At 50.9% G+C, this 9,749-nt stretch overlaps 1 protein-coding gene across 1 annotated transcript; it reads left to right on the top strand.

Moving 5' to 3' along the window:
• Nucleotides 1-3,729: 3,729 nt before the first annotated feature.
• Nucleotides 3,730-5,954, top strand: LOC119383239 (long-chain fatty acid transport protein 1-like). Its single transcript, XM_037651287.2, is given in 2 exon segments — nt 3,730-4,502; nt 4,505-5,954. Coding segments are annotated over 2 exon segments (1,947 nt in total). The 5' UTR covers nt 3,730-3,787; the 3' UTR covers nt 5,737-5,954.
• Nucleotides 5,955-9,749: the final 3,795 nt, after the last annotated feature.

The following is a 9,749-nucleotide window of genomic DNA, read 5'->3' as shown; positions in this document are numbered from 1 at the left end:
ACTGCTAATCTTGCCGGTCATGTCATGGCAATGAAACAAAAGCTACCTGTGCTGTATGCCCCCCTCCCCCTCCCTCTGCTGATGCACCCCCCTGGAAAAAGTTCTGCGGACGCCCTTGTGCACCGTCATGTGGCTAGTTGTGATGATGGCCAATTGCACCTCACTTTCTCGATCGTCTTCTCTCGCCGTATGGTCACCATAGTTTGGCGTATCTGTGAAGTGAGCGAGCAAAGTCGAATTTACCCTCTGTGCTTGTGTGTTCTAATTGACCAGAAGGGTGGGGGTTCGTTTGGTGCGAAGTTGTCGCCACACGTGCCTCACATGTGGCAGGGTAAACGACTGAACCAGGAAGCACCTGTGGAAATATCGCGATATCTTGCTCAAGCACGTGACGAGAAACTCGTACTGTTTCGTGACATTAGGGTACAGTAGGAACTGAAACTAGCTTCTAAAAAACATGTAATTAATTTTTCAGGGTGCATTCACACTTACCAGTACATTTTCTACTCTCAAGGGCTTTAGCTGAAAATTTTGTCAGTGCCACTTTAAGGTGAAAATAGGAAGCGCTTCCATGTTATTTTTGACCGAAATATACGACAGAATATACAAGTGAGTGTTATTATTTTGCTGCTTTCCTCTTTCTCGTTTGGGTGAACCCAAAACTGTCGTGCTTGGAAGCTACACTGGTTCAGTATTTGTTTCAAGAAACAAAAAGCACTTCTCAAATGGCAAAAGAATACTTGGTGCAGTAACACATTTGTCGAAGCTCCACCGCCTCGAAACGTTTCCCTTCATTGCCAGAGAAATTGGTCTTTTTTGTATAGCAACAGTGCTTCTCAAATGCACAATAACATGACCACATGAGTCACAGCCATATAAAAACAAGAGATAATGAGGTTGTTGGCTAATGAAGCTGATAGCTTCATATACGGTTTTGTATAACAAAATCTGGCACCAGAATCAGTGCCCCTTCTCATTCATGAATTGTAAGTGCCATAGTTTTCCCAATTCTTGGGAGCACTACTTTTCATTAACATATTGCTTCCTTGTGTTTTATAATGTTAGGCTGAGTCATCAGTTGCTTGGAATAGTTTAGAAAGTTTTGTAAGGAGTTTGTGCATTTACTTTTGATGAATGTACACAGACTGTGCATAAACAAATATCCTTTGTCATATAATGCTATTCTACCTCTTCAGCAAAAGGGAGGCATTAGCTGCATTCCAGACCACTGAGGTTGCAATTAAACCTTTCCTAATTAGCGTTTTAATTGCATTGCTTGTATTCGTGAAGTTGAAGCTACTATGTGCTGCTGGAGGCACACACTCTGGCACCAGGAACAGTTCGAAGATACCTTTTCCAAAAAATGTTTGTCAAATGCATTGGTGTGCTACATTTTTTTTTTTCAAATAGCCGTTCTTATGGCTGTTCCTAGAAAGTGTAGTACATATCGGCACAGGAGGAAGTCCCCTGTATTTTATTGCATATTTCATGGAGTGGTATTTTAAAGTTAGTGCTAGTCTTGGGATCCCCAAATGCACTATGATGGACAAAAGTCCCCAGGACAGTATTGCATCGCTGGGATCAGGCACTCTGACAGCTGGGTTCAAGACCACTGCAAAGCACATGTACAGCCAAAGTACAGGCCACTCTTTTCACCAGAACATGGTTTTTCTAGCTTATATCTGACCTCATATTTGCCATGGATATCGTGGCATTCTTCTCTTTGACAACATTTGCCTGTCTGTGATGTAGCCATTACACCTTCCCACTACAAAAGGAAAAAGCACCACGCCATCGTCATCATCATCATAAATGGTGTGATGAAGTTTCCAGTTTCCATCGCTTGAACTTGCTCCATGCCTGCTACCTCTATGAATACGGATCACATTTGCAGTTCTGCAGTACACGTCGCCAATGACACATGCCTGACCCCATGGCAACAGAGAAGTCTGTTATATATTTCGGAGGCTCTTCAAATAGTACACCAAGTTTGCATTACCAGCCAACTACAGCCTTTACTGTTCCTGCTTCTGCAGTGTTTTGCATGCAGATAAGTCCTGCATCTCTTCTGGCTTTTATGAATAGTGTTGCTGGGACGATATTTAAGCCTATAATCAGGCTGTCATCATTTGCTCACACCAGCAAGCTATAAGGATGGTTTGTGGTTGCAGCAATAAAGCCGTAACTGCCTAGTTAAAATAGGCAACATTCCATGCCGTATATTATGTCAAAGGTGAGCTTGAAAAATGAGATGCCTGCAAACAGAGGGGACAGGCATGCACTTTTTAGTGCTCTCAAACCTAACTGATGGTGTTGCTGATCCTGGCAAATGCCTCTGCTATGAAATTAGGACTCTGCCCACACATCATTGAAAATTCTGTCTGCTAGCACTTTTAAGCATTGGCTAGCCTTCTAGTCTACAATTCGAATATGTGCTTGTCTTTGTTGAAGCCAGTGACGTTTTGAAGCAAATGCTGACATTGTTACCAACTTCTGAAAACAACTCTGTATAATCCCACCTGTACTAATTTTCGTCATAGCACTAGTTGGTCGCACATTTTTTTAAAGTGGTTTGAAAGGCCTCACATTCCTATAGCTGTCAGATATTACTGAAACATCGTTTATCTGTAGCTGTTAATTGCCTAAAATGTGTGAAAAAAAGTGGGGAAGTAGCTGTGATTATATGCTCTCATGAATGCACTGAGTGAACTCATCAGGATGCAATACTTTCTCTACAGTCCTTCAGGATTTACATCATCCCGCCACCTGATGTAAGAGAAGGTATATGGCTGTGCCTGTGCTATTGTGACTTCTGCAAATTCTGAAAGCAAGCAGGGGCCATAACTTTGTTTACATAGTTTGGTGCTTCTGCTTTGTGTACAATGCTTCTGAATGTTGTATAAACCTTGCCCGTGTAACTTTATTGAAAACTGTTTTATTTAATGCATCTTTTCTTTATCACAACTGTCAGTAGTTTTCCATAGCGTGAGGCTTGAAACTCGTGTTTGGCATTATTATTGAGATTTCTAGAATAGTATCTACTAGATATGTAACTTAACACCTGTTACTATTCTGTTTTCAGCACGTATTATGAAAGAGGACGAGCCCTCACCATCCCTGCAATGTTGGTATGTGATGCTTGCACTTTATTTCGTAAAATTTGTACACTAAATGTTACAATAGTATCGACGTCTGTGTATAATGAGGAATGCTGTAGTGCCTCGCTTGATGCGCTGCGAGTGTTGGATACTTTTCGTAAGTGGCGTCGTAAGTGCGGAATGCAAAACCGTGTTAAAGATGGGCACGCCGTGAAACCTACTCGTTTCTATGGTTGGCGCGGCATGAAAGGGATTGCGCTAATGCTAGTAACAGCGAAATGCCTCGGAGCTCATGTGAGTCGTATATCACGGTGCGGCGTAACGAAACGTGCTGCACCGTTGCACATGCAGTCGCCGAGCGGGAAACACGAAACTCGTTCGCGCATGCTGTTTACAGATTTTTACCGCAGCGTTTGGCATCCTCGCGCCGATTTGAATGAAGCGTGCATCCTGGACAGCGAGCACTGACCTCGTGGTCAATGCTGGTCAGCGGCAGCGAAGACCGGTCGACCCGACTGGGCCACGGTATCTGGCGCGGCCCCGTGACACGCCGCCTGCGTGGCCGGCCGCCAGATGGCGCGAGCGAACTACTTTCGGACTTTGCGCTTCCCGTTGGGGCCGGGGATAAAAGTAGGTCGTCGGTGCGCGCGGCGCCGGGCGCTGGGAGCCGTGGCCGCAGAAGTGTGACGATGTCGTCGAAGTCGGCGCTGTTGCTTGGCCTCTTCGGTGTGGCCGGCACGCTGTGGTCGCTGAGTACCGCGGCGCTCCTGCTAGCCGTAGCTTACCTTGTCACGGGTGGCTGGCGCACACTGCGCCTGTTAGTGCGAACGGCGCCGCGTGATGTGCTCGCTGCCATCGGCTACATGCGCCTCAACTGGTACATGCACCGGCGCGTGGCCCAAGACACCACTGTGGCGCGCGTGTTCGCGTCGCTAGCACGCCGGCAGCCGGACAAGCCTTGTTTAGTGACAGCGCAGCGCACCTGGACGTTCTCCCAAGTGCAAGACTACTCGGAGCGCGTTGCGTGTGCGCTTGCGGCGCTGGGATTGCGACCCGCCGACGAAGTAGCTTTGCTCACCGAGTCTCGACCCGAGGCTGTCATGCTGTGGTTGGGCCTGTCCAAGCTGGGCGTTGTGTCAGCTCTCATCAACTACAATTTGAAACAGGCTTCCCTCGCACACTGTATCTCTTGCGTGCGCAGTCGTGCTGTTGTGTTCACACGCGCGCTGCTGGAACCGTTGCGCGATGCCCGACCCCTGATTGCAGAGAAGCTTGGCACCGAGCCGCTCTACGTCTGTCTCGACGCCGATGTGAAGGATTTGGGCGCGCCGGTGACCTGGCTGGAGCCCCTGTTGCAAGCTGCCGAACCCAGCGCCCCACCATACCGCGGCGGCATGGACGACCGGTGCTGTATATCTACACGTCCGGCACGACGGGCCTTCCCAAGGCTGCGATCATCAAGCAGCGTCGGTTCTTCAGCATGGCCAGCGCTGTGCGCCACATGATGCCCATGCGAGACGATGACGTTCTGTACGTCTGCCTGCCGGTGTACCACGTGGCCGCAGGCGTGCTGGCCTTGTCCCAGACGCTCCTGTTCGGCAACACAGCCGTGCTGCGGCCACGCTTCTCGGCGTCCGCCTTTTGGGAGGATTGCGCGCAGTACGGGTGTACTGTGGCCCAGTACATCGGTGAGACGTGTCGTTACCTGCTGGCGCAGCCGCCTCGCCCACAGGACCGTGCGCACCATGTCCGCCTCATGTTCGGCAACGGCCTGCGGCCGCAGCTGTGGCGCCCGTTCGCTGAGCGCTTCGGACTGGCCGACCTCCGGGAAGTGTATGGCGCCACCGAAGGCAATGCCAACCTGGTCAACACCGACAACCGTCCTGGAGCCGTGGGCTTCTTTCCCGTGTTGTTCATGCTGTGGCCCGCGTTGGGCGAGCGCCTGCTGCCCATCAAGCTGGTGCGCGTCGACGAGACGACTGGGCTTCCGCTGCGCGACAAGTCGGGCATCTGCCTCGCTTGCGGGCCCGGTCAGGTGGGTGAGCTCGTGGGCAAGGTCGAGCGCTCTCACATGCATCAATTCGACGGCTACGTGAACAAAGAGGCCACGCAGAAGAAGCTCTACCGCGACGTATTCCGCAAGGGCGACATGGCGTTCGCCTCGGGAGACCTGCTGGTCACCGACGAGCTGGGCTACGTCTACTTCCGCGATCGGACGGGTGACACCTTCCGCTGGAAGGGCGAGAACGTCTCCACGGCCGAAGTGGAAGGAGTGGCGGCGCAGGCACTGGGGTTGAGCGACTGCGTTGCATACGGCGTCTCGTTGCCGGGAACCGAGGGTCGTGCCGGCATGCTCGCTGTCCAGGACCCCGAACGGCGCACTGACTTGGACGCGCTGCTTGCTGCTCTGCGGCGCCAGTTGCCCGTTTATGCGGTGCCCCTCTTTGTGCGACTCACGCGCGCCGTCGACACCACGTCCACGTACAAGCTGAAGAAGGGTGAGCTGCAGCGGCACGAGTATCACCTCGACCAGCTGAGCGGCGATCCGTGCTTCTTCTTGGACCAGACCGCCGGCCGCTACGTGCCGCTCGATCGAGACCTGTATGAGCGCCTGAGTGCCGGCGTGTGTCGCCTCTAGAGTGCGCGGACTCGCCCGGAGCCGCACTCCTGGCCTTCTTCTGGTCGGCCATCTTGCCTTGAACGAAACGTCCTTGTACACAGAGTAGCAGAATAGGTCGTCTTTACATGTATTTTTTTACGCCAGAGAATGCTTATCGCGCGGGACCATGCGCGAGCGAGAGATGTTACTTATTCTGCCTGTTGATCACATATAAAGGCATGGACTATGCCCAAAAATTACGGAGAATGTGTCCGAGCGCCACTTAGTACGCGTGTAAGCTGTCGCTTTGGCCACTTGATGTGGTACGAGGAAATATTGGAAGGGCGCTTCCAGTTTTCCTTGTGCCGCTCCTTGCGCGTTTCGTTATTTGTTTTTCTCTGGCTTATTGTGTTTGCCGTCAGTTGATGGGCCCAACACCAGCGACATCCGATAGCGTAGCACATGTGGACCAGGCGCTTGTAAACGCGTGCGGCTTTTGGGGCTACTGTGGGAAAGAACTGTTCGGTATTTCTCGCCGTTGCCGCGGGTCTATCTTAAAGGTAACGTGACGTGGTATTCGTGCACGATAGTAATCAAGCCGTAGTTACGCAGCGCGCGTAGCAAGTTGGGAACGCGACAGTCTTATTTGCACCTCAACTGTTCGGCACCACGTGACCTGAGCAAAAAAATGCCAACTATGACGTAATACCGCCGCCGTGAATGAACGGAAAAGGTTCTGCCTAGCGTTGCATAAGTATCGCTATTTTGCCGCTGTCACTGGTGCGCTGTGCCGCTTCACGGTTGTCACCGTTTTGCCACCATCACTATACTCTCAGAGCCAGGGTCGACAGCGACGTTGCCACACTACCAATGACCTCGCACGTGACGTTTCTGCTGAGGACACTTGACCCCCCCCCATCTCCGTGTTCTCGCGGTATTGATACTATCCCGTTAGAAACAGCCGTTGCTTGTCATACTGCAAGCCTCAGTTAATATTTGCGCATGGTAATGTCGTTAAAAGCACGGAAGTTAGGTAATTTAGTTTTTCTTCCATTTGAGAGCCTCCATGACGTAACTCCGGTTGGCCGGCAGCTCTTCTCATTAGTCTGACCACGTTTTCTTTCACACAACGTTGTTTTCAGCGAGCGAATCGGCCTTCCTAGGTAACGTCATAGTATGCTCATTCGGTTTTCTAGGTGTTGTCCAACTGACACACGCACACTGGTAGAGATTATGCTACGTTGCGGCGAGCAAAGGAAAAAAAAAAAGCTGTAATTTGTATGCGTGGTGCACCGCCCTTAAAAGGGACACTAAAGAGAAGAAAAAGAAAAACGAGCTTTATTAGTGAATTGCTCATCTTAAGTACCAATAACGCCACTTATAGCACCAATAAAGTGGATGATGATAATAGGGAGGCCCGGTCATGTGTCTGGCCTGCCGTAGTGGTGCCATCGTTTCCTGCAGATGTGAATTCCGCTGGCAGTTATCGCAGGCGTCCGCTTCTCTGGGTGACTTTGGTTGGGCCAAAATGGCGGCTGCCGCTTCTGGTCCAGAGCGCCTAGTGTGCAGGTATACTCCGCGGCTGTACCAGTATAAGAAAGGTGAGGGTTGTCCGCAGGCAGCGAGTCACACTTTTACTGTACACTGGCATCAATTCAATGTCGGCGTTTACATGCAACCACTACTAAGGTAGTGCCCGTGAACAACGCGCGTGCCGGTATTTGTTGCGAGCGAGTTCCCTCAACTGCTCGGGGTTACGTGGCCTGAGCAGAAGCGTCACCTATATAGCTTACAATTTGATTGAAAGGCAAGGTGCTGCCTGGCAGTGCAGTACGCCGTGCCGCTTCGCGGTTCTCTTCTATTTTGCCGGCATCACTACAGCGACGTGACGCTCTACTGATGTCACACGTGACGTTTCTGCTCGGGTCAATGTGATGTGCAATGTGCTATAACGTCTTTGTGGATAATTGACGAGAACGCGTTGCCTTGAGGCGAGAACTTCGTTGTCTTTATCGACTGTGATTTCTCCTTGCATCAAGTCTCATTTCGGCGGCGTTCCAGAAGGGCGACGTTCGCGGTGTGTGGCAGCAATAATACCTGTAACGGGACGCGACCACGCATACTGTGCGACGCGTGTGGCGGGGTCGTTCAGGCTAATTAGCGCCCACGCATTTAAAAAAAAAATTGCGTTCTACACTTGCGTGCTCGGTTTCGCAGGTAGGAGCAATGTCTGACCGAATTGCCTTCTACCTTCGTGTTTGCTGGCCAAGTGTGACACACTTTTCTTTTCGTTTAGAACCTGAAAAGTTCTGTAGCTCGTGTTCTTTGTCATCGTTCTCCATAATCAGTGGCATCGATCCAATAAGCGTGCTAAAAGAAAGCGCGGAAGTCATCGCTGTACGTATATAGGCAGAGGCGGTAATTTTAACTTTGTACCCAAGTTGCAACGAACCATCTCTGTCGCGCCTACCTAACTATGTTGATGGTGAGGCCATTCTTGGGCCAGTAGGCGCGCAGCAGTGATGGGAATCGCGTGGTTAACAGGCAGAATGCAACCGTGTGTTTAGTTGTGAAACGCGGAGTTGGCCAATGACCCGCTGTGGTTAGTTCAGCACGTAAGGTGTCGCGTTGCTGAGCTCGAGGACGCGCGGGTTCGATTCCCGGCTTCGTCGGCCGCATTTCGATGGGGGCGATCACGCAAAGAACACCCGTGTGATTAGATTCAGGTGCACATTAAAGAACCCGAGGCAGTCGAAATTAATTCGTAATGCCCCACTACGGCGTACCTCATAATCATATCGGGGTTTTGGCTCGTAAAACACCAGCAATTATTACAGCCGGCCAACGTTTATAACGCAAAATAAACAGAAAGAGCGTCAAAGATGACACTCCTTCTCTACGTATCATCTACTAACCTTTTGCGCCACGAACATTGACAGCTTTGCGCAAGCTAGCCCAACATTGTACTGAGCACAAGGTTCTGTCGAGATTACCGCCTATCTAGTGGACTGTCTGCGCCGCGTCAAGTAAGACGTGACAGTGTGCAGCTGGGTGTTTTTACAAGAAAGATGAAGGCGCATCGGACGCGTGGTAGGTAGCGCTGGCCTTCGCGGTGCCGCCGTGTCCTCACAGGAGTGTAAATCCAACGTTCATTTTCCGTCACGTCACAGACGCTCTAAACCTCTACCGCCGTGTACCGCAGCACTCCTAGTTTCGCCGAAGCGGCTGCGTCTAGTACAAGGTCTCCATTCAGTGCACGACTTGAGCTTGCTGTTCCCTGTTCGTGCGCGTTTTTTCTGCCCGTTGAAGCTGCGAGATCTCTCGTTAGAAGTGGCGTCGTGATTTCGGTTCGCTTTGCGCCTGGAAGTGCCGTTCAATCGGGAGTGTCTATCCGCGCCTCAACAGCTCAGGGTCACATGACCCGAGCAGAAATGTCGCATACAACGTCATTGGTAGAGCGGCACGTCACTGTGGACCTTTACTCTGGCCGTAGTGATGCTGGCAAAATACTGAGGACAGCTAATTGACACTGCGTAGGTTACTACAGGTTAGCCAAACCTTGCAGTTGTGCGCAGCAAGGAGAGTTCAGAAGCTTAGCCCCTATTCATACAAGGCCTGTGCTCACCCTCTTCGAAGCTGCCTGCGCCTGCTGTTTGGCGTTAAGCAACAGATTACATGCTGTCGGCTAATGGCCGGCATAAGTCAAGATCGACGTTTGGATCAGATGCGCTTCTTGTCGTGGGGTGCCGCTCCATAGTCTGCTAACATTACACAGCCACACTATAGCGCCCTTCACGAGGGGAAAAAGCGATCGCGTTTCATGACGTAACTTCTTTGTCATCTCTCCATGTGTAGCTTCGTTAGTCGGGATGAGAGAAGAGAGAAAGCGTGCGACAAATCCCCGCTCGTTCATGAAGGATTCGGGAAATTTTTGTGCCAGTCGATTCCTGGGGCAAACAACTTGTTTTCTTTGAGCGCGTGGCTGACTTTCAGTGTGATCATGAGCACGCTGGTATAATTTATATTGTGTGTCGCGGGCACGTTGCGGCACT

The sequence above is a fragment of the Rhipicephalus sanguineus genome, chromosome 1 (genome assembly GCF_013339695.2).
Source record: "Rhipicephalus sanguineus isolate Rsan-2018 chromosome 1, BIME_Rsan_1.4, whole genome shotgun sequence".
Lineage (NCBI taxonomy): Eukaryota > Metazoa > Arthropoda > Arachnida > Ixodida > Ixodidae > Rhipicephalus > Rhipicephalus sanguineus.
The sequence above is the reverse complement of the archived record's forward strand: the minus strand, read 5'-3'. Positions and strand labels throughout refer to the sequence as shown.